The sequence below is a fragment of the Gopherus evgoodei genome, chromosome 2 (assembly GCF_007399415.2).
Source record: "Gopherus evgoodei ecotype Sinaloan lineage chromosome 2, rGopEvg1_v1.p, whole genome shotgun sequence".
NCBI classification, from domain to species: Eukaryota; Metazoa; Chordata; order Testudines; family Testudinidae; genus Gopherus; species Gopherus evgoodei.
In genome coordinates this window covers 158,182,208-158,207,028 of record NC_044323.1, presented here as the reverse complement: position 1 = coordinate 158,207,028, position 24,821 = coordinate 158,182,208, and the positions used below count along the sequence as shown (strand labels likewise).

Sequence of the window (24,821 nt, the reverse complement as noted above, 5' to 3'; positions counted from 1 at the left end):
TTAGTACTGTAGCATTAAATACTGTTGCGCTGCACTGCTGGGTCTGTTTCTATGGCGTATACTGCAGTATCAATTACTATGGAATAGTGTAGCAATTCTTTAAAGTAGGGTAGAATTCCTAGTTCATCCTGCAAGCTAGTCCTGCTGTGTCAAGACCCCATAATGTCATGGCTCAAAGCCAGAGCAAAATCACCCAAACATAGCCCTGTTAGTGTCAGATGGAGGTTGCTCTAATTTGGCTCACAAGATCAGTAATGTCCCCTCAAGACTCCATCCATCCATCCCATTGCAATTGTGGTGAGTAGCAGCCACAGTCCATTCCTCCTTAGTTGGTGTGTTCTGTGGGGGCCTATTCATTCAGGGTCTTATATTGATCCCCATGTTTTGAGGCACCAGCAGATGGGAGAGGGAGAAGCCAATTTGGTAACCCGTCATGAGTCTGCTCAGGAAGACCTTCACTACAGAGGCCCCCAAAGGAAACAGGGAAGCTATGTTAGCCACCCCAGGAGCACCCCAGCTGTATAGAGAGGCCTTCATGGGAGAATGCTACAGCAGTAACCCCAGAGGTTATTGAGCTGGAGGGTATCTTGAGGCCAGGCAGGAGGTCAGGTGGCAGAGTTAATTAACAGGACATGGTTGCTGGGATGGGGTGGGGACTCTACATTCACCATTGCAACCTCATCCGTTTTTAAACTTTTCTTCCTTTTAACCTTAGAAGACATTTCAGGCTCTGTTCAGTTGGGAGAGCTTCAGCAATGGACCAGCCACTGCACCCCCCCCATACCCCCAATTTCCCACTGCCACACACACAGCTGTATATAAAAGCCCTCTCCTTGAAACTGGATCACCTCCCTGGTGCACCCACACACCCACACCCAGCTGCCCTGAGACGCCAATGGAAGCAGCAGGCTGGGCTGCACACAGGTTGTTAGTTTATTGATACACACTGTCAGCACAGCACAGGTTTGTAAGGGGGTTTCTTTACAGCGTGCATCATACATAGAGACTGGAAAAGCACCACATCAGGCCAGGGATGATGCGGATGCTGCCACACAAGCGCCATGCTGCGATTCTCAGCCACATGTGAGGCACAGAGGGCAAAGGGAGATGGAGTCTCTCAGAACAGACACAGCCCTCTCTGGCTCCCACCCTGATGCTGCGGAAAGGGAAACCTAGCCTGCATCATCTTTAAAGGGATGACAAGAAGCTCCCAAGCAGAGATCCGCTCCCTCCTTATAGACACCCTCCCAGCCAAATTCTGATTCTCTCCTCCTGGTCTCATGGGGCACCTACATCAGTCTAAGTTCAATCAACCTCCTGCTCCAGAGTGTGCATTACACCAGCCTCGACTCCCCGACTGTCACACGCATTGGCCAATGGGCAATTTACAACTCCCTTACACAACACCTCTGAATTGGGCTCACTGATTCAATGAGTTCACAGTCAGCTGTGCCACACATCTCCTCCAGTCTCTACAGAAACTGTCAATCCCACTCACTACCTCCCCCATCCAGCTGTCTCTAGGAAAGGCCGATTGTCACCAACCCCCTCCTCCTTCTGTCTCCAGGGAACACTCTCCGGGTATGTCTACACTGCAATTAAAAAAAGCCATGGCATTGGGTCTCGGAGCCCAGGTCAGCTGACTTGGGCTCAGGCTGCTGGACTAAAAATTGCAGTGGAGATGTTCCAGCTCGGGCTGGAGCCCAGGCTCTGAGACCCACCCCCCTCATAAGCCTGGGTGAGCTTGAATGTCTATATTGCAATTTTATAACTCCACCACCTGAGCCCCGTGAGCCTGCAGCAGCTGACCCAGGCCAGCCATAGCTGTGCTGTGGATCTTTCATCGCACTGTGAACACACCCTTAGTCATCACTACCCTCCTCCGCCTGTCCCCGGGGAAGGCTGCCTGCACCCCTCTCCAGTATATTATCTCAATTCTCACATTGCCACGAGCAATGAAACGTAAGTCACATGTTGCTGCAAATCCTGTGGCCTTTGCTGGAGTGATCTATCAACATTACTGCTTGGAAAAGCTTTCAAGACTGCAGCAACCTTTGGGACCTCTGTGTCAGTATCAGCGCACAGGCCAGAGACCAGCCAGGAAACTGCACTGCATGTGGGCATCAGCAGCCTCTGCACAAGCCACGTCCCAATGGACAAGGGGGGGGGGTTCAGTTGGCATGGCTGGATTTTGCAGTATAAGGGGAAATCAAAAGTTAGTGTAACAAAAGCCAAGGTCCTTATCACTTCCTGGCTGCAGCACTAACAGCACAACATTGCGATGGCACGCAGCAAACACTGCACAGCCGGATGTTCAAGCACTCCAAATGCCACTAAGAATGAAAACACTACTGTGCTCACCAGAGCAGGGCCTCCCTTCCCAGAGCAATGGCCAGCACTTGAAATTTCTCTCCCCTTTTAAGGGTGACTGCTTGATAATGAACGCCCTGCTCTATTTCTCTGGGCAACTGGGGACATACCGGGTCTAGAATATGAGTGCTCACCAGGAAACTATAGGATCTTTATCTGCTGCTAGTGGCCAGTCTACATCAAATCTGTTTGTGAATCTACTACTTCTGCTGCTAACAGGGGGACTTACTCCTTTAACTCACACAGTAGCAGCTCAGGCTTTTAAAGCTGAAGGTTCCCGAGTTCAAACCCCCAGTTGGTAAAAAGGATGGGAATCAGAATTCTGGGACGCCGAATATCTTCCAGCTGTTGGTACCAGAGTCCTTACTTCATTTGATTGGACCTGCTGCTTTGGATGCCCACAAGCTCCTCTGTGGGTCTTATCTGATTTCCAGATGCTGAAAAACCTCCCCACACAGAACATCCCTGTTGCCTCTGTCCTTCAGGCCCTGGCCCCAGTCTGCAGCAGGGTGTGGTGAAAGGGCAGACTCTGCATCTCTCTTCCAATTTAGGAAATGCCCCCTCATGCTGTCCTGTCTTAGGCCCAAGGGCAGCTCACAGGCATGGCTAGAAGGCTGACGGGCGCCTCACGCCACATGTTCGAGCAGTCTGGGTGCCAGCAGACTCCCCTGGAAAGCTAAAGTTTTCACATAGCACAGAAAGCCCAGCACTATTTATAAAGAGGAGGGAGAGAGGCTCAGCCTTGGGAGGAGGTGGCTGGTGTGGGGAGCAGGGCAGGCCTGGGGCAGGAGCTTGAGGAAGTTCTGCTTGGCTCAGGCTGCCTCAAGTGATGGACAAGTTAGGCTGAAGCAAGGATGGGGCTCTGCTGTGAATGCCTTGGGATCTAGCCAAGCCTTTCCTCTCCCATCACCTGGAGAAAAAAGCAGCCCTCAAGACCGCTTTTGGGGCAACACATCAAAGGCCATAGCATAGCAAGCAGATCATGCCCGAGGGACATGGTAGCAGCAAGGAGACCCAGCGCTCCAATAAGCCTGGTTCCATGGTGCACAGTGGTGGGAGGCCAGGGGAGATCCGTGCTTGGAGGTGGGAATGGGCAAGGGGGACAAAAGAAAGAGAGGCTGAAATTGTTCCTCACCCCAGAAGCTGGCAGGTCACTCCAGAACATGGCTGAAGTCACAAGCAGGGAGGCTGCATTCCTCCCCCTGCCCAGCCGGGGCGGGAGGGGGCCTCCTGGGCAGGGCTAGGCTCCTCCTTAGACTGGGGAGCAGGTACATTCATGCTACAGCCACCCCCAGGAATTCCAACACAACCCAGGAGTGCCACAGGGCCTGTCAGGACCTGCAGTGGGGCCGCTCACCCATCCCACACAGCACTTAACCAGGTAAATGAAAGCAGTGAAGCAAGAAGTTCCAGGACAGCCTGGGGCTGAGACAGAGCCCGGATGGAGGGAGCTGAGGGTGAGGTAGCTGCATGCTCTTTCCTGAGCCTGCCAGGCCTCCAATAGCTGAGAGTCCCAATCAGGAGAAAACAGCAGGCTCTGGTTTCACAGCTGGCCATCTAAGCTAGGACTCACACCTGGGCTAGGTGGTTAAGTGCATGCTGGGTTCACAAGCTGCCCCCCCAGTGTAAATCGATCTCCCTGGGCTAGGAGGCTGGCTCCCAGCTGCAGTGGGACATACCCTTCAGGGCTCCCCAGGTGGGAATCAGGTGGCAGGTGAGGATCTAGCCCACCTGGGCAAGGTAGGAGTTGACTGAGCACTTAGCAAAGGGTAGGGTTGGGGGGAGTAGCAGAAAGAGAGGGGCTTATTGAATTGACAGAGTGAAGGAGGGCTGCAGGGGCAGACCTCGGAGAAGGGGAGCTTATATCAGAGAAGGAAGAGCTCCAGGTTCCCCTGATGATAACATTTCCAAATTAACCCAAAGCTCCTGTTCTTTCCAACTTGAAAATGGCAATGAATGGGCAGCTTGGTTCCGAGGGGGCTGGAGCTCCCACTCTCCAGTGGGGCAAGTGCCGAAGGGGACGGGTCTTTCCACCTTGGCTTGAATCAGATTATCAGCCAGGTCAGGAGCTCAGGTGTTTCCTTTCTCACACTGACCAGGGTTTGTCTGCAGGAGTCAATGGAGGCCAAGATCCCATCTGAGCAGCACCGGAGGTCTTCTCCCACTAGGGCCGGGATCCTGCAAAGTCCATATTGACATTGGACAGCAAGGCATGCGCAGAGAGTTTGGAAATCCACAGTCCACACTCACTCTGGCCACAAGTCCCATCCAGGTCCCAGTTTCCACCCCTGCCCCCATCCCAGACCACGTCCATTGCAGAAAGCCTCAGGTTAGTCCAGTCCTGCTTCATGCATGCCTGCCCACACACGCATCCCCTCCAGCTCCCCCCTCAAGTCACTAGCGCCCCACGCTGATGTTGCACGTCTTGCAGCTGGGGTCCTTTTTGGCATCAGCAGTGGAGAGGCTCATGAGTTGGTGGCCGCTGATCTCTCCCAGCACGCCCAGGCTGAGGTCGACGGGCTCGGTGTATATGACCTCGAGGATGATGTCCTGGGCATGGTGATAGACCAGCTCGCCGTTCTCCATGCAACAGGTCAGGAATTTGTTGCAGGAAATGTCCAGCTGGGGCAGGCGCTCCCGGCAGAAGTGGTCTCCCGGAGAGCCCTTAGGGGCCAGCACTAGGATGACGTAGTGGTAGGCGGTGTACATGCAGTAGAAGTCCGCAAAGTAGAGGTTGGTGTTGGGGCTGAAGAGGCGCAGGGCGGGGATCTGGAAGCGGTAGCGGCCATAGGGCGAGTCCTGGGGGGGCTGGCCTGTGTTGAACTCAGTGTTGCAGCTGAAGAAGATCCCGTGCAGCATGCCACTGGTGGGTGAGCCATGGCTCCCGCTGTTGTCCTTCAGGGAGGGCTTCATCACATTGCCACAATGCATCCTGAGAGGCAGGAGGAGAGAGAGTGAGCTGCAGAGTCAGCCCAGCGGAGGGGGCATGGCTCTTATGCTCCATTGGCCACACGAGAGACTAACTGCTCCTCGGGGTTACCCCAGCACGCCCCCACTGAAATCTGGGTTTGGATACTATTTGCTGGTGTGAGTATACCACAAGCTAGTGTTTGTGGACTAGTGGTTAGAGCAGGGGGTGGGATTGGAGCCAGGATTCCTGGGTTCTATTCCCAGCTTGGAGAGTGTGCTTGAAATTGGTTTTACTTTTGAGCGAGTGCAGATAGGTCTGGGACAGGACAGGGTCAGAAGGGAGACCAGCCTTGCAGCCCCAGCTCTGTGTTCTTTGTGCCTTCTCATTCTAAGCCAGGAAAACTCCTGGAGATGGTGCTTCTTCCCCGCAGACCCCTTGCATTTGCTAGGCTGGGTGCGTGTTCTGGCCCTGCTAGGGGAGCCGGGGGGCCGGGGGGGGGGAGTAGGGGGTGTTACCTGACATGCTGGAAATATTCCTTGTGCTGGTTCCTATAGAAGACAGAGAATCTGAGCATCCTGCCCGCAATGAGCTCAGCCTTCTCCTGCAGCTGGGCCAGGTGCTCCTTAGCATAGTCTGCAAAGGGGAGGGAGACATTGGTCATCACCTACATCAATGCAGCCAGCTCCCCTCCTAGCCGCCCCTCCCCACTCCCTCCAGACAGCTGGCTCCCCAGCAGCTCAGCCTGGATCCCCCTCTACAGCTGAGGTAACCAGACAGCTCCCCCACCCCATTCCCATCTTTCTGCCTCTCTCCTATGGCTGCAGCCAGCTCCCCCCACCCCTTTGTTTATTCCTTCCCTTGCCTTTTACAACCGGTTCCCACCCTTTCCCCTAGCTGGCAGCAGCCAGCTTCCCCCTCAGGGTGCGACTAGCTCCCACCAGGGCTGGTTCTAGCCATTTCGCCGCCCCAAGCACGGCGGCATGCCGCAGGGGGCACTCTGCCGCTCGCCAGTCCCGCGGCTCTGGTGGACCTCCCGCAAGCATCCCTGTAGATGCTCCACCAAAGCCGTGGGACCAGCGGACCCTCTGCAGGCACGCCTGTGGGAGGTCCAGCGGAGCCGCCGGCCACCCTCCCGGCGACCAGCAGAGCGCCCCCAATGGCATGCTGCCCCAAGCACGTGCTTGGCGTGCTGGGGCCTGGAGCCGGCCTTGGCTCCCACACCCTAAGCCTCCCATTCTTCCACTGAAGCTCCACAAGACAGGGTTTTGCTAGCTCTCCCCACCACCCCTCAGCCTCTGTTCTGCCTCAGAGTCAGCAGCCCACACTGCTCTTGTTCTTCTTTATATGCCTTTAGCACAGGATGCTCCCTCCCCTCTTGGGCTGCCCTGCATCCATCCCCCTCTTCTGTCCCCTTTCCCCTCAGCCCTTCCCCAGAACACCCACAGCCTGCAAATAGGCTCCTGCCCTAGGGGCAGGGGGTCTCCCTGGATAACAGCACCATTGCCTCAAGGCGCTGAGAGGATCGGGGATTGTTGGGGAACAGAAAACTCCCTGGCCAATTTGGGAGGGGGGCCGGGCAGGGGCACACACAAAGCCTTCCTCTGTTGTTTGTCACTATAGAATTGAGGGGGGGGGTCGGTGGAAAGGCTGTGGGGGAGGCTCCAACCTGTCTGAAAGCAAAGCAGGGGAGCAACGATCCCCCCTCTGCCCCCACCCCAGCTAAGGCAGAAGAAAGGAAATCTATTTGTGGGTATTGTGCTGGTGGCAGCCGGTCTATGCCAGCCCCCCTCAGACTTGGCAGCAGGCCCATTAGGGAGCAGTCCCTGGCTAAGAGAAATGGCTGCACAAAGAGGCTAGAGCCCCAGGGGGGGCAACCCATGGACAGCTCAGTTCTCGTTTAATATTCAAGCAGCATGAACTCCCCTGACCTTGCATAAGCAGTATGACATGCCAGAGTTCCCCTCCTCCCCCCTAGGACAGATCTGATGTGGGTCCACAATGAGCTCAGCTCTGAGAACCAATTCCCCTCTGTGATGCAGCAGGCTGGAGATTCCCTTCCGAGGATGGGCCGTGGGGGCTCATCACAGTCTGTGCCAGCTGGGCACGGACCATGTGGCTGAGGTTCCGCTACCAGCTATTGCTCCTGACTCATCAGGGCACACTCACCGCCTGTGCAGAACTCCACAGTCTCGCTCCAGCCAGACACCAGGTACTCCCCATCACTCTGCTTCACTGCTGTCTGCACGGCCACGCTGTATTCTGTCCTGGGGCTCAGGAACCAGTGGCCCCTCACAGTCATGGGCAGTGGGACTGCCTTGGCGACCAGCTTGGTGGGCACATCCTGTTCAAGGGGAAGAGCCATGCCACACATGCAAAAATAAACCAGGATTGGGATCGAAGCAGTGTGGCTAGTGATTCCCCCCTGCCAAAGCCTCCTCCCACGAGCAGCATGACACCTGGGCCCCGGGAAGTACAGCACCCATCCAGGCATAGCCTCAGAGCATTGCACAAGGCTGATCTGGCAAGACCCTCCAGCAGCTCCCCTGAACTGGACGTGCATGTCTGTAAAGGAGTCCATGCCTGCCCATGATGAACAAAGAGGCAGGTCATGGAGACCTTGGGAAAATCTTTCTTAAAAACAATCCTAGTCTATTACAAGGACAACTGCATTGGCTCCACAATCTGCTGTACAGTAAGCTGCATGACCTACTGGTGTGGAAAACTGTTGGGTATATTGCTACAGTGGCCACTACTCTAAAACAACTCTCACTACTAATATGCTGCTCTTATATAGCATAGACTCATCGAAAATGCTCCCAAATTCACTATAATAGAATACCACTGCTTTCTAGCATCACCATAGCACTCATTACTGCAGTACACTGCAGAGTAGTACTCTTACTAATATCTGTTACTGTAGTATTTGGTGCCATAGTAACTACTGAAGTGGAATACTGCAGAGTATTATAATATTCATTAGCATGGTATTAATATATGTGGAATACTCTGGTACTTGTTATTGCAGAAAATGTAGTATCTATTGACACGATACTCACTGCAATGAAATACTGCAGTACTTGATATTGCAGAACATTGCTGTCATTATTGCCATGGCATTCATTTCTGCGTAACATTGTAGTAATTATTGCCATAGCATTCATCACTGTGGAATACTGCAGTATGCATTAACATAGTATTCAGTCCTATGGAACATTCATTCTTTTTCTGTTTGAGCAATGTCTGAGATGGTGTTTTCCGTGTTGCACCACTAAGGCACCAATATACCTCCCACCCCACCCAGCAAGGGTTGTGCCCAACTCCTCTTGCATGCAAGATGGGCAAAGAAATCTAACAGAGCCCTGGAAGCAGCCAAACAAGCTCTGAGATGTCCTGAAAACCTTTGTTTTAAGGAATAAATTGCCGTGTCAGTAGACCACAAAAGCATCAGTGCAGCGCTGTGCCGTTTCTGTGGCAACAGCAAATGCTGAAGAGTCAGGAGACATGGGGGAAAAAGAAGCTTATTATTGGGGAGGGGGAAAAAATACTTAACATTAAATAGCATCACCGTGGTAACCATCCTGCTAAAAGGATCGTGAATTAGTAACTCCATTCCAGAGGGAGAAGGAAGAGTGAGTAATTCATTCCACATCTCCTCTAGTTATGTGTTGGAGAGTACGTTTATCACTCCTCTCCATGCTGATTTGAGGGGTACAGCTGCCTCCTTACCCATCCCCACACTGGTTCACAGGGGCAGGCCTCAAGTCTCCCATGGCTCACTGCTGCTCTGGCCCCTGGCATCAAATCTCCCAGGAAAAACCTTTTAACTCAGGGGTCGGCAACCTTTCAGAAGCGAAAAGAACAGGAGTACTTGTGGCACCTTAGAGACTAACAAATTTATTTCAGCATGAGCTTTCGTGAGCTACAGCTCACTTCTTCGGATGCTGTAGCTCACGAAAGCTCATGCTGAAATAAATTTGTTAGTCTCTAAGGTGCCACAAGTACTCCTGTTCTTTTTGTGGATACAGACTAACACGGCTGCCACTCTGAAACCTTTCAGAAGCAGTGTGCCGAGTCTTCATTTATTCACTCTAATTGAAGGTTTCGCGTGCCAGTAATACATTTTAACATTTTTAGAAGGTCTCTTTCCATAAGTCTATAATATATAACTAAACTATCATTGTATGTAAAGTAAATAAGGTTTTTAAAATGTTTAGGAAGCTTCATTTAAAAATTAAATTAAAATGCAGAGCCCCCTGGACTGGTGGCCAGGACCTGGGCAGTGCGAGTGCAAACTGAAAATCAGCTTGTGTGCCGTCTTTGGCACGCATGCCATAAGTTGCCTACCCCTGTTTTAACTTCACAGCAGAGTTGGGTGGGGAAAGGAGGCTCTTTTTCCATTAAAGCCTGGCTTAGGCATCTCAGGCTGGTGACACTAGTGGGCTTACAGTCTGAAGGGCTGAGATCCAAATCCTCCTCCCACTGAAGGATTTTGATATTAGTGGGACCGGGCTTTGAACCTGACTCTTCTAGTTACCCACAGCACCAGGCACAGCGCCCTGCCCTAAACTGTCCCTATCCATGAACCCAGTCCCGACCCCCAAAGGGACCCCTTCCATGCTCCATAGGACATGCCCCCCTTGGGTCCTTCACTGGAGCTGCCAACAAAGGGAACCAGTTTGGAGGCATCTGCGATGTAGATACACAGCTGTGCCACGAGAAAGAGATGGCAGCAGATGGCTACATGGGGAGTGACTCAGCACTGGGCTGAGTACTCAGAGAACAGTCGTTGGCTGAGGGTGGCCACGAGCATCCAGTCACTGCCCAGGTTCCCCCCCCCCGCCCCTTGCTCACCCTGTGTTTGAATTTGTTGGAGTTCTTGTTCTCCTTCTTGTTCAGGTCAATGAAGTAGTGGGTGACTCTCTCCAGGTCTCCCCCGTCCATGGCCCAGGAGATCCGGAACGAGTCACACGTGATGTTGTTGATCTCAATGCTGCGGGGGGTGGAGAGCAGCTCCATGGTCCAACCCGCCTGGCTCCTATGGCACAGTGAGGGGATCAGTATGGTGATGGGCAATGAAGGGGTAGAGGCCATAAAACCAGTTGGCCTCACAACCAGATCCAGAGACCATTAGAGTTAATGGACAGACTTCCCTTCGCCAGAGTGGGTTTAGCCTCCAGCCCACAGCATGGCCCCAGGGCAGAACCCCCTGCCCAGCATGGGACTCCATTGCAGCTTCTCGTCCCCGATGTGAGAATTTGGGGGTGCTCTGAGGGAGCCCCTCTGCCAGCACTGGAGAGAGAGTACTCCATGGAGGTGTATGTTTACACAGCTATTTGGATGCATATGCAGCTTCTGTGGGCACAGCTCTGCCGACAAATGCTGGCACTAAAGACAGGGGGAGAGAGCTGTGAGTTGGGAGCCACAGGTGCTCACATGGCTAGGAGGCCAACCTGGGAATGGCTGAGCACAGACCAGTTATAGAGGAAGGCTGATCTTGTTGTCAATGCACTGGCCCACGACTTGGGTGGGGGATCTGGATTCCATTCCTGAACTCCCTTGGTGCTTTACATATGTCACTTACTGTCAGATTTCCAAAAGGACAGTGCAATGTGTGTGTGCACCCCTGATAGGCACCAGATGGCCAGCTCACACCATGTTGAGCGCTATGGAAAAATCTGGCCCCAGCTGTGGGTGGTGAGCCCTTGAAAAACTGACCCCTCGCCGTTCTGTGCTTCAGTTCCCGCACTGTAAAAAGGGGACTACTGACACTTCCTTGGAGGGCCTCATCTATCTAAGGTATGAGCTCTTTGGGACAGGGACTGTCACTGATCCTGTGGCTGTGCAGGGCCCAGCATGATGGGCACCGATCTCGGTTGGCGCTACTGGAATACAAATAATAACATGGAGAATAGCCCTTCCCAAAGAGCTGTAACTCAGGCAGTGATTCCCCAGCTTCTGTCGTTCTCTCGCTTCCTTTCCCCATGTATGAGCCCCTCGCATCGGAGCCCTAATTAATTCCATCTGAATCCATGGCACCAGCTGAAGAGCGGGTGTCAGCCCACACAGAGGTTTGACAGAGCAGCCGGCACCTTGCAGGTGTTGGTGCCAGCAAGTATATCGCAAGCCTTGAACAGGACAGATTCAGAGCAGATGGTGCTGGGGAGGGAAGGGGCTCTGGGCCAATAGGCGCGAAAGGAGGAGGGATTTGAGGAGGGGGGTTGTTTTGAAAGGAGAGCAATTGCAGGCAGGGAAGGGTGGGGGTGTGCATGCCAGGAGCTAGAGAAAATGTGAGAATGCCAAGAGGGGGATTCGGGGTGGTGTCTGGGTAACCCGCAGTTTTAACATCCCCTTTGTCATTTCAGGCACTGCTTTGCGCTGTGCTTAAAGCAGCTTGATTGCCGTCATTGTACAGAGGGCACAGTGGAATGGCAGATAGCCATATACTGCAGTTACAGTGAAAGAGGGGTTTATTGTACACGCATGCAGGGTGTTGTGCCTGGATCAGGCAAGGGAAAGTGAACAGCATATGCGGGGCATGCATGTATGTGCAAAGAAGGGGTGTGAACTGGGTGGAGACACTGTCAGTAAGGTGTGTTTTGGTTGTGTAGGTGGTATGTTTGTAACATGCATAAAAGTACATAAGGTGTGTGAGCAGAGGTAACAGGTTCACATGACATCTGCATGTGTTGTATATGTGTTCAGTGGGCAGAATCCATGGGTACATGTGGCATGGATGTATTGGGTATGTTCATACAACATAAGTGTGCGCTCCATGTGTAAAAAGGGGACCTGGTGAATTGGTAACATAGGCAGATTCACTCTGGGTACAAGCCCTGCATGAGGCCCGCTAATGAAGTGGGTTCTGCTATGTATTACTAGCTTCTGATGGCAGCCAATAGGCAGCTTTGGGGTGTACATGGAATCTGAGCGGTACATGGGCAGAATTTCACCCAGCATTCAGCATGAGTGCAAACAGAACAGATTTCCAAATGCACTCAGCACTGAGCAGCTCCCATGGTGATCCTGGGAGCTCAGTTTTCAGAAAAGCCCAGCACCCAACATCTGCTTAGCACGCTGAGCTCTGGGCCAACACGTGGTGTCTGGAGTGGTTGCACGACATTATTTCTTCCACGCCTCTTTCATTTGCAGTGAACCCAAGTCTGTGACCTTCATGGATGCCAGCAGCTTTGATGTAGGGATTATTTAAGACGCAAAAGGCAAGAGAGCCTAGGTCTGGCCTGAAACTGCAGTTCCTTGTAGCATTATGAGGCCCGAGAGGAGTTTTTTCCATAAGGAGGAGCTAGGCATGAGACTCTAAGCTCAAACACAGAGGTATAAATCAGGAGAGATTTCACTTCCATCCGCTTGGCACGGGGCGGGAGCAGGGAGATGAGATGTGACTTCGAGAGGCAGGCATGAGTGCTCTTCTGCTGCAGTGCTCCCTGGGCGGAGGGGAAGGAGCCCTGCCAAGAAGCCACCTTTATAATCTGGGTGTTTCTCTTTAAAGGGATGGCATTATGTTTGCTTAACGTGGGGCAGGAAGGAGGGAGGGCGGAAGAAAAACAACAATGTCGGACTTAGAGTTGGGTAAATGTATAATTACATGTCAATGTTCTCCCGCACCAGCTCTTTGTGCTACAGGGAAAGCTGCTTTTATACCCAAGGCCCAGCCAGCACTGAGGCCTTTGGGCTTGATTCTGGATTCTATCCAGCTACTGATTTGTTGTTTGATCTTAGGCAAGTCACTTCCCTCATCTGGCTCTTTGCCTCACTTTCCTCATCTGAACAGTTAATAGTTGCTACTGCTCTGTTTCATGGGGGCATGGAGACTCCACCCATTGATATTTGTAAAGTGCTTCGAGATTGATCTTCAGATGAAAGTGGACAGAGGTATTATTGGCTGAGCAGGTTGGGCACACCTATGAGCAGACTGAGTTGGCCCTGGTGAGTTTTACATTCGCTTCACTTTGCTCTGGCTTCTTTGGAAACAACTGTGCAATCAGTTTCAAAGGGTGAGGTTTTTATCTGGAGAAAACAGGTCTGAGCACCTGTGCTCCCCTGGGGACGGGCACTGGGTGAATCACTAGCAGCTAAAAAGCCTAATTCACCTTCCCTGTGCTGTTAGCCAAGTAGGTTGGGGCCTGGTCAGTGCTTGGATGGGAGAGTTGCTGAGTGAACAAAAGTGGTGCTGGCAAGTCGGCATAGGATGTTTGGAGTCAGTATTGAAAAGCTGCTTTCTGATGAGATGTAAAATCAAGCTCTAACTAAGCTGCTGTGGTCATTAAAGATCCCTTGGTGTTTCTTCCATTAGCAAGACCAGCATCTACTCTCCCAGAGATGCTGCACGGCCTTTAGAAGGACAGATTTGCAAATGTCTCTCTTTTCTCTTCCCCCGCTCCATCTCTCCCCTCCTCCCACCCCCTGCTCTCTCACAAGGGCACAGGCTCCTGCAGCAGGATCACAGTTTGTTTCATGTCAAATTTTCCTAATTGTCTTTCTTCTCTTCCCCCCTGCCGTGAGGGCTCCTTTGTGTTTGGGACACAGGTGCTTTTATTTATAGCTGCCACATGAACAGCCCACACCTTCACATTGTGTTGTGATTTCTCAGAATTCAGCACATCAGAATTTAACCCTGCGATGACTCAATATATCCAATCATAGGGAGGGTAGTTGTTGCATAGCAATAGGCGCTAGCTGAGGGAGGAAAGGCTGTTACCTGGGTGACGCACATTTTAGAGAGTCAGTGCCACAGTTAACAAGGACTTGAGTGGGGCTGCTTTTGTTTGCTTATAACTGCATGCAACAAAACCAAATGGCTACAAACTCTTTTTTAATATGGGGGGGAAAGGAGAAAAGGAGATGAATCCTGGCATCAGCTTAGCACATATGAGCAACCCTACAATAACAACCAACCAGTGTGCACAGCTCATGAGCAACCCAACAATAATCAACTAGTATGTAAAGCAATTTGAGAATAACAACCAACCAGTGTGCACAGCACTTGCTAAGAACCCTACAATGACAATCAACCAGTACGCACATCTCATGAGCAACCCTGCAATAATAACCAAGTGTGCACAGCACTTGTGAAGAACCCTACAGTAACAACCAACCAGCGTGCACAGGCCAAGAGCAAATCTACAATAACAACCAACCAACATACACCGCACATGTGAGCAACCCTACAATAATAACCAGTATGCATATGCCAGTATGCATAGCCCTGGTGAGCAGCCCCAGTGTGTGCCTGCACTAACCATCCTGCACATGGCTGGGAGCAATCGGGTGACAGGAGGGGCATCCTGAGCCCACTGTGGACATGGTGCTGTTAGAGACTGAGTGGGAGATAATCCCCAACCCCAAATCTCTATTGGCTGCATTCCCCTGCCAACCACCCTGCTATGGGCAGAAAGTTCTGAAAGCCACAGCTCTACATGGGTGGGAGCCCAATCCGTGTAAAGCACCGGCTGATAAATAGCCAGCAGCTGCTGCTGGTCTCAGCTATGCTGTTTGCTCAGAGACTGATCCTTGGGGATCTGGCCGGGCCATTAACACTGTCCTTTAAATCAGCTGCAGTCCAACCTGCCAGCAGGCTGGCTGATTTAATGAACAGAGCTGTGTCTTGTGACTGTGGCTGAGGGCCTGATGCTAGGTTCCAGGAAGCAATTCATTGGCCCCCTTCCAGCTCTGCTTGGCTCCAGCATGGGTCCCATCCGCTCAGCACCCCCAAACAATACCAGTATTTTTTCTTTTTCTTTTGACTTTTTCCTCCCTTCCCTTGAGTGAATTTAGCTCTGGTGAAATGTGCCGGGCTGGCAGCACTGAGGAGCAAGGCCTTCTGGCTTCAGATGTACTGCCTATCCTTCTCTAGAGCCAGAGGGGAATCCAGCCTCCATGCCACGTTCTGTCTTTGGCCTCCCTGCTTAGGCTGCTGGCAAAGGAAGAGGAGATAGTTGTGGTGGTCAGTGGGTTGGTAATAGCCACCGTTGTCCACCGAGAACGCTGTACAAATTCACAGATCCAGTGCGCTGATGCCATTTTCCTCCAGCGCCTCCTGCTGGGAGAGGCTTATCTCTCTGCAGCATGGTACGGTCCAAAGAGAGGAGGTTCTTTGTGCAAGCTCAGCTCTTCCTGATGATCGAGTTTGGCTTTGAAGCAGCTGCAGCAGATAAGCTAAAAGCTCAGCACTTTGGCCCCGTCTGGTTCAGGGTGGCAGAGGATGCAGGAGAAAGAACTTGGGGAGAAATTGCTCCAGAGTGGTATTTCTCAGCCTGGCTGTTCTTCCTCTGGTATCTGGAAGGAGGAGGGCAGAGGCATGGCAGCCAGAAGCAAGGGGTGCAGGAGGGATCAAACTTTGTGGCCCCTTGGTGTGTCTGCTTCTGCTCCCTGCACAACCTGTTCTTAGGGGGAAAGCACTGCCAGGAATCCAAACAGAGCGGGAGGGAGGCTGGATTCGGCTTGGTGCCTGGAGCTTAGGAGCAGATGGAGAGAAAGAGCGGGAGGTGGAGGGGACAAAGGAGGGAGTGGGGATGGGGAACAGATCCTGGACTGCCCCATGTGCCCTGCTGATGCACTTGTGTGGAGCTTGGCTAAAGCACCTTTCAGAGCTGACCAGGCCCCTGCCCCAAAGCCAATAATGGGCGGACAGCGAGGCTGGCTGGATGAATGAGCTGAAGTGAAATGTGCCTCTGCAACCGCTATGCAGGGAGGCCATCAGCGCCCGGCTAACCCGGAGACCCATCTCACCACTGAGCGGAGCTTAGCAAAACATAAAATACTGTCAGGAGCGAGTGCTTGCTGCTCTCCTTTTGAAAGTGCTCCACAGGGATCTGGATGCCCTGAAGCCCCACACACCATTGGAAGTCACTCAGCCAGCATTTCCAGTACGGGCCCTGACCTGCACCAAATGTACAAGCAGCTCTCACCGCGGAGCATGAGAGTGCACAGCGAGGGCCATGGGATAGTGAACTGTGTGATTCCTATGTACCCCTTAGCAGGGTCATCCCTGGGTTCCCCAGCAGTAATACAGCACAGTCCAGAGGTCCACTGAGGAACCCTGACGTGGTGCATCTAGAGAAGCTATGCTTTTGGAAGGGAAAAGATACACACACAGAGGTCTCATCATGCATGGGGTACCACCAAACAAAGTCCAATCTGCAGCCCTACGGTCAAATTTGGTTCAATGTGTACATGTGTTTTTATTACGCAGACCTTGGCAACGGATATCAATGAGGAGTTTTGGATGGCCAAATCAGATCAGTCTCTGGCAGCAATTGGCATAATGTTCCAATCCATTTTTAGCTCCAATTAATAAGTGGCGTTTGAAGAATGCATAGCAGGCTGTTCAGCTAGTCTGATGCACATGGGCTCATGCAAAGTTAGTCATAAATGCATGCAGATCTCCCACGCATGCAGAGGCGTGAAGGCATGTGTGGCGATCCACAGAGAGAGGGAGAGAGAAAAAGGTGCATATGGAGGAGAGATTCCTACAGGTACAGCACGATGCATGCTCAGATACAGAGAAGTGAGCAAAAAGAGAGAACATGCATGGCAGTGCACAGACATGAAGACATACAGAGAGACAGCCACATCATACATGCATGCAAAACTATTGTTTAGCTTCTGTATATGCACAAGTATACAGAGACACGTTCATGTATGGCAAAGCACTTATATGAACAGCGACAGGCCTATGCAGATACACACATGTGCAAGTAATTGCTTGGTCTCTGTTACTGGAAAACATATGCAGGTATGTACCAGGAAAAGGCACATACACAAAGAGGGAGGCACATGCATAAACAATGATAAAGAGACCCCTGCACAGAGAAACAGACCCAACTGTGTGTGTAGCTGTCACAGAAAAAGAGCTGTACACATGCATGTATAAAGCAAGGCACAAGTGAATAGCACTACATATACATGTCCAGTAATGGAGAGAAAAACACACATACTCAGAGAGATGCTGGTACACACATGTGAAGCTATTGCTTTGCTTCTCTGTATGCAGACGTGCATGGGGATGCACGCACAGGAATGGGGCAAACGGAAGCACATACATGTTAAGCAATCACCTTATCTTTGTACATGGTCAAAGAGAGGTGTCAATGTGCATGTACAAAAACATACAGAAATGGAGACACATACATATGCCCACCAGTGTAGCTCTCGCTTTATCTCCCTGCATGCTCATGGCACAATGCACAATTAGATGTACAAACAGAGGCGAGCACATGTTTGAGGTGCACACACAGGCACAGCTCAAGGAATGCACAGATGCAGCTGTCACTCCCTCTCTGTGCATGTTCAGAGAAAGAAATATACAGAGACAAAGACACACTCATGCAGTGACACACACATGCTCAGAGGAACGCGTTACCTATGCTATGCACAGGCAGAGGAAGACCTGGACTGGGATATAAATACAGATGTGCACATGTACGTGCACACACTCATGTAATCGTGCACACCCATTTCATCCACACACATATACCCACCCTGCAAGCAAAGAGGGCTCCATTCCAACCTCTGATTTGTAAATGAAAGCCACTTGATAAAGAAGAATGAGGCGCCTCGGCCAGCACTCAAGGGAGATAGCTCCCACGCTTCTAGCCCAGATCCAAAGCAGGGCATGGAGAGAGCCAGGAAAGAGCAGAATGTGTGTGGGAGGAGTGGGGAGGGCGCAGGTCTCCTCAGGGACTGATGCAAAACCAGCCTAGCAGCCTACCTCTGATGTGAATGCCACTTCAAAAGAAGGGACGTGGGAACCAAACCGAGCGAGTCCCAAACCCCTGCCTCATGAGGGGGACAATTCTGACCTCCTTGGCTTATTACCCTGCATCTGTGCCCCTTTAAATGCCAGTCCCTCTCCCCGCATCAGCCCCCCACGGTCTCCTTCCAGCCCTCTCACCCTCACTCAGAACAGCAGGCTCCATTTTCACCTGTCTGAGCCAAACCAGGGAGATGGAGCAGGAAGAGTGTTGGAAGAGATGTTGGAAGAGATGGGCTCTCTGCTGTTCAATAGATTGGCTGGGTGGCCTAGGGTTTCTACTAGCTGCCTATAGGAAAGCAATGGCCCTGCCTGCCCTAGGCTCTGGCAGGCAGAGTAATTCCCTGAGCAGAGCTTGCCAGGAACTAGAGAACCTGAGCTGTAGGGAGCCAAGATCACCAAAAACAGCATGTTACTGAACCTCAGAGATTAGTGCAGTCAGTATGAGAGTGCAGCTTATAACCACCACGCATTCACATGCAACCCCTCCCTCCTCGCAGCCCTCACACCCACATGCAGACATACGCACATGCATGTGACAGCCACCTACACACACACACACACACCACTGCCTGAACACACGCACATACATATTATACATACATACCCACTCACAAGCATGTATACACAAGTACACCCATTCACAGCCACTCAGACACCTGAGTATACACACACATGCCTACAGAAACATACATAACTACAGGTATACAAATACAAACACACCAATTCACATTAGTGCACACAGTCACATACACACACACACACACATTTCTAACTGTATACGCACAAGTATAGTCACACAAACACATATGTATGTATGTATGCATACAAACCCACACACCCATATATATTCACAACCACCCATCTGCAAGCACATACATATGCATCCATGCACATGCTCGCAACCACACACATGTATCTACTCATATCACAATCAACGCATCCACTCTCAGCCATGTACACCTAGTACATATACACCTGCTCACAATCACCCATAAACATACATAATACAACACATCCTCATATATATTTACATATGTACATGCATTCATATACAAATACATACCATACATACCTCCACATGCATGTCCTTACATGCAAACCAGAGAAAACCATGCACACACATGAATCATACTCAGGCACAGACCTCCATTAACAGACTACATACACCCTCCACCCATATACTTGCATACAGACTACACAACCATGTATATACAGTACATACACACCCATTCACAGATACTCCATATTCACATATATCATGCAAGCACACCCACCCACTCACAGACATCCATTAACACATACACATGTACACCCCCCCGACATATGTCTATGTACACCCCCACACAGACACACCAATCTGGTCTCCAGGAGCAGCCTTTTTAAGAGCATGTGATTTCAGGCTGCAGAGCTGCATGGCACATTAGCCCCCATTCATGGAAACCCAGTTAAAGTTCTCCCATCTTCCCCATTCCAATCGGCTGTGTCGTGAAAAAAGGAGAAGGTCGTTTTCTTGGGGACAGTGAAAAGCAATGTGACAGGTACAGCTGCCTTCTCAAGCCCTTGGAAAAGATTCCAGGGCTTGGAGAGATTGACAGTTGGGGCCCTTGCCTGAGTGCTTAACCTCACTTCCCCCTGCTGTACTGTCTCATTATATGGGGGCTTTTCCTGCCTTAGGGCTTCTGAAGCACCGTCCTTTCTATTAACACTTACCTAGCACTTCTTGTCCTCCATGCACTTCAGACTTGACTGATTAATTCCTGGGAGGGAGGGATTTCTTGCTCCCACTTTACAGATGAGGAAACAGAGGCATAAGTGACTTGCCCAAGGCCACACAGTGAGTCAGTGCCACAGCTGGGCTCAGCACTCCGGAGTTCATGGCACTTGGTCTGGTGCTCAGAACCACGCACACACCCCATCTCCGAGTACAAGGTAAAAGCGCCTTACCTGTCTCCACAGGGAACCTCTGACACTAAGAAGTTAGTGTGGCTGCCTTGTGTATTAAATGTGTGTCAGGCACACAGCTTGGGTGAGGTTTCTGGTTTGCAGAAACTTGGCTGCAAAAGCAGTCTCTCCAGCTAGGTGCTGCTCCTTCCCATGCAGTCCCCTGTCTCCTTCTGGGCTAACACTGCTCCTCTGCCTCCGGCTGCTATTGTTGTTGCTCACTGCTGCCCAGACTCTTGCAAGTGCTAGGAAACAGCAGACACCCTAAAGAAGCAGAGAGGGAAAAAAATCAAGCAGCATGGAGGAGAAAAAAAAAATACAGCCCTTCTCCACCATCGGGTCTCAGTCTGCAAAGCATCAGGTGATGATCAACCACATTCCCTGCCTAGCTTCCCCAAGCTGCATCCTCCGCTGTGCAAGGATAGCACTGTGAAATTATAGAGGCTTTTCCCGTGGCGGAGGGTTGGGAATCACAGGATCTGGGGCAGGATCTGGGGCAGGGAGGGGAATGCAGCCTCAGGTTGGGTGCAGAAGTGTGAGGTACTGCACGCATGGTACTAAAAATAGGGAGAGACGGGTGGTCACTAAGCAACACTGAATCCTTATCAGAAACTTCAGAATAATGGACCAGTGTCACGGAGTGTGGGAAGTCCGGCCCTGCACCCCTCTTTCTGGGACCCACAGTGACTCTTAGCCAGCCAGTAAAACAGAAGGTTTATTGGACAACAGGAACACCGGTTACAGCAGAGCTTGCAGGCACAGTCAGGACCCCTCCACCGAGTCCTTCTGGGCTTTCACGGTGCTTGGATCCTAGCTAGGATACCCTGAATTCCGCTCACACAGCCCCAAGCCCAAACTCAAACTGCTTCCCTCCTGCCACTCCCTTCCTTTGACCCCTTCCCGGGCAAAGGTGTTGACCTTTCCCCTCCCTTACCTAGCTCAGGTTACAGGCCCTGGCATCGTCCATCCCCTAAAGTCCTCCCCTGCTCTCCCACTCCCCACACAGACAGTCCCTACTGCATCACAACCAGACTCAGCCACTGGTTTGACAGAAGTTGCAGCACTGATATATCTGAGCAGCTTTAGGCATCATGCTTGCATTTATACAGCAAGCCCTGATTCTATTCACACCTGGATGCTTACTGGTTAACTGGGAATTGCTAACTTACACACCCTGCTGTGGGGTTGCAACCCCCCATTTGAGAAGCACTATCCTTGTGGGTAGAGTGGGCTAATTGTTGGGATTCCTAGGTTCTGTTCCCAGTTCGGGGAGTGGGTGTTTGATTCATAGAGTTTAAGGCCTGAAGGGACTGTGAGATTATCTAAACTGCCCTCCTGTCGATCACAGTTTCACCATGATGCCAGTATGGAGCTCAATACGTTGTGTTTGACTAAGCCATCTCTTCCAGAAAGGGAGCCAGGTTTATGTGAGTTCCTCAGCCAGAAGTCTCCTCACCATCCTGCCTACTGAGTCAGGGATCCTCCCGGTGCAGACAGTTTTACCTGCAAGTTTTACTTGCTGAGGAATCGCAGGGAGCGGAGGCAGGCCATGGATGCTGAACTTTCCCAGCCCACATGGTGGAACAGTTTCACATTCCCAGTGGCATGGATGGAAAAAAATGGACGGTCAAGTGAAGGGATTTCAGGTTGAATAGAAGTCTCTCCATTCTCTTCCCCGACCCCACAGCTGCCCCATTGTGTTGCAGAACAGCATCCCCTGGGCTGCAGCTGGGACTCACTCAGTTGCACACTAAGTAGAGGTAACCAAGATGCTGGTAATTACATCATCCATCTAGCTGTCAGCAATCCAAGGACAGCCGGGATGCTGCCAAAGCTGCCCGGCAGAGCCTTTAATGATGTCTGTCTGTCACTGTCCCCTGTGTTACAGCCAGAGCGTGGTGGAACTTGCAGTGCTGCCAAAGGATAGTTTACCTGCCTTAGCCTTGGGCTTCCTTCAGCCCTAGGCTCATTGCCAGGGAAACAGAAAGGGGACAGGGAGTGAGCAGGTGTAAGGGGTACATGTGAATGGTCATCTCAGTGAGTGTTTGTGTGAATCTCTGTGTGTGAGTATTTGCATAAGTGTGCATCTGCTTATGAGTGTATGTTGATTTGGCGCCTAGATACCTTGGGCACCATCTCTCTGCCTGTGTTATCCCAATGCAGTTGAGATCAGCTATGACCTAGTCCCTGTGCTCCCTCAGTATGTGAGTCGCACCAACTTACAACTCACTTAAATTTAGTGATGTGTAATGGCCGTATATACTCTCTGTGCTTTGGCTCTGTGTGACTGCATGTGTGAATAGGGGCACAGAGGTAGGAAACAGCACAGGCCTGGACTAAGCTGACCCTAAATCTCTCTATTTTGGATGGGTGAAAGTCACCCATTAATTTTTATTAAGTAGGCCTAAAGTGGTTCATGGACCTTGGACTGGCCTGCAGCACAGGGGAGAATTCACTTGAGGAGCAGATGTGGCCCTTCTAAAGGGTTTGTAATTGGGCATTACTAACATCAGCTTGTTCTGGACAAGCAAATCTGAAATTTCCTCTCTGTGTTCTGTTCCCCACCTACAGTGCATAATGAAAACTAAGGTTAATTAGGAAAGGATGGATCTAGAGGTGCATGAGAGATTATCAAACTTCTAGACAGTTTTTTTTGTATGTGGCTTTGTGAAACAAATGTCTGTGTATCTAACTAGGGATTCTCAGCTAATGTAAATCAGCATAGCTCCATTGAACAAGTTCCATGTATACCTTTATTTTTCAAGGGAACTCTTATTGACAATGATGAGCCAAATTCTGATCTCCTTTACACCAGTGTCAACATGGGATCTTTCTATTTATTACTCCAGATTTACACTAGGAAAAGTGAAATCAGAATTTGACCCATGCATCTATTTCTAATGAAAAGAAAGCCTGTGCTATGCAGAGAATAGACATTCTTGTTCAAAGTCATTCTTGAGTGGCTTCTAGCCTCTTACAAAACAAAATTTAACAAAAGAAATAATGTAACAACCCAAAATTTGTGTTTGGACAGAGCTAATAAGCAGAGTCCTGTTCTAAATCTAGAAACCCATGATTTCAAATAGGATCAAATTTTGGCAAAATGAGTTCTCTCTTCCCTCCAGAGAATGGGTTTTACAGGCACATTCAGGGGTGACCGTACAAGCACAATTGCCGTAGAGATGGTGTGGATATTGCAGGAAACAGGACAAGGGATATGGAGGTGGATGAGGACCGACTGCAGCAGCAACCTCTTCAACTTACCGCTCTTCACCTTAAGTGTTAACATGCTCCAATACTGCAGTTTCATGGCACAATAGATGTAATGAAACAACTTTTCATTTCTGAGTGGCTGGTTTTAAAAAACACCTTTATCTTGATGCGTGAAAAATGAATTTGATAGCAACAATTTCAGCTGTGGGATTTTCCCTTAGGCTTGGAGAGCCCACTTTCATTGCCTATATACCTCCCCTCCTGCAGAGGTGTTAAATTAAATCCCAGAAACACTATAAAATTTTCAATTTTCACTTAGCACTAGCAAGGAGATACTTGAGGCTTTTTCCTAGCAGGCAGAAGCCACTGACAGGAGAAAAGGACTGTTTTACTTTTTATAGAGCCAGGGCTTGATTTTGAAAAGCAGCTTCGGATTTTTCTCCAGTAAATAATTGCAGGCCTCGTTTTATGGGGTCAAATAATTGGATGTACCATATTTTGACATGTAGCTGCTTGGCTGCCCCCTGAAAACCAGGTGATTAGACATCATAGCACTGTAAGGAGTGTCTGCAAAATTGTGTCTGAGTGTATAGTTCTGTGAGTGCAAAATTGCAGTTGCAAGTATTTCCAACCCCCAAGCATTCAAAAATCAAGAGCTGGTCCGTGATAAAGTCATGAGAGTGGCCTAAAATTTGTGAGATTTAAAAAAATGTTTTGTGTTTTGGTTTCTGAGCCTTTGAAATGCATTCAGGACACATTCTCAAGCTTTTCTCTAAAATGAGAGCTAGAAATATAATTTTTTCATTCAAATTAAAAGAAATCAGTGAAATCTCATGCAATCCATATCCTCGGGGAGCTCAGGCTTTTAAGAAAAACAGTAAGTATTGCAAGAGTTGGCAACACTGATTTGCAAAGAATGAGACAAGAGGCATCACGTATTTAAACCATGGATGCCACTGGTAAGCTTCTAGTAGCATTTACCTCCTCTCATCCTGGGGAATCTTGCTAGTGACAGTCTACAGTACAGTTCTTAGCATGGGCATTTAGATGCCAGTATGATCTAGAGGGTTTGGCAAGGTGATTGCAGCATTAGGGTAGGTAGGTACTAATCACAGTAGTGGGAGGAAAGTGATTGGGAATCTGGACTCCTGGATTCTATGCTTGATTTGTCCACTTATTTCCTTAGTCACCATGGCAAGTCAGTGCCCTACCTCAGTTTCCCTGCCTGCCAAACTAGCAGCAATTATTTCCCCAGTTTAGTGGGCGTCCCTCACAAAGATAGCGCCTACTTCCGCCTACGTTAGCGGTCGCCCCTCACAAAGATGGCGGCACGCTCTTTTCCTCCATTACGAGTGCGAGCCCCTCACAAATATGCGGTGAGGCTGGCGTCCTTCTACTTTCACTGTCCTCACAAAGATGGCGGGGGCACGCATGCGGCTAGAGTTGAAAGGTCAATCGTCGGGTCATCTTCTTCCTGCTTGCTGCTGCTGCAGGTCGAGGCCGGGATAGGTAACAAGGGTGGGATCTGAGCCCCGTATGGGGATGCGTGTCTGGGCGGGGGTTGAGCCCCCTGGGGGGGTGCGTGTCTGGGCGGGAGAGGGGTCTGAGCCCCTA

At 50.6% G+C, this 24,821-nt stretch overlaps 1 protein-coding gene across 1 annotated transcript; it reads right to left on the bottom strand.

Moving 5' to 3' along the window:
* Positions 1 to 910: 910 nt before the first annotated feature.
* Positions 911 to 20,412, bottom strand: PHYHIP (phytanoyl-CoA 2-hydroxylase interacting protein). Its single transcript, XM_030552094.1, has 5 exons — positions 19,998 to 20,412; positions 10,133 to 10,316; positions 7,448 to 7,622; positions 5,797 to 5,914; positions 911 to 5,302 (listed from the first exon to the last, which is right to left on the bottom strand). The coding sequence occupies exons 2-5, from the start codon at positions 10,295 to 10,297 to the stop codon at positions 4,768 to 4,770; spliced, it is 993 nt and encodes a 330-aa protein (XP_030407954.1). The 5' UTR covers positions 10,298 to 10,316; positions 19,998 to 20,412; the 3' UTR covers positions 911 to 4,767.
* Positions 20,413 to 24,821: the final 4,409 nt, after the last annotated feature.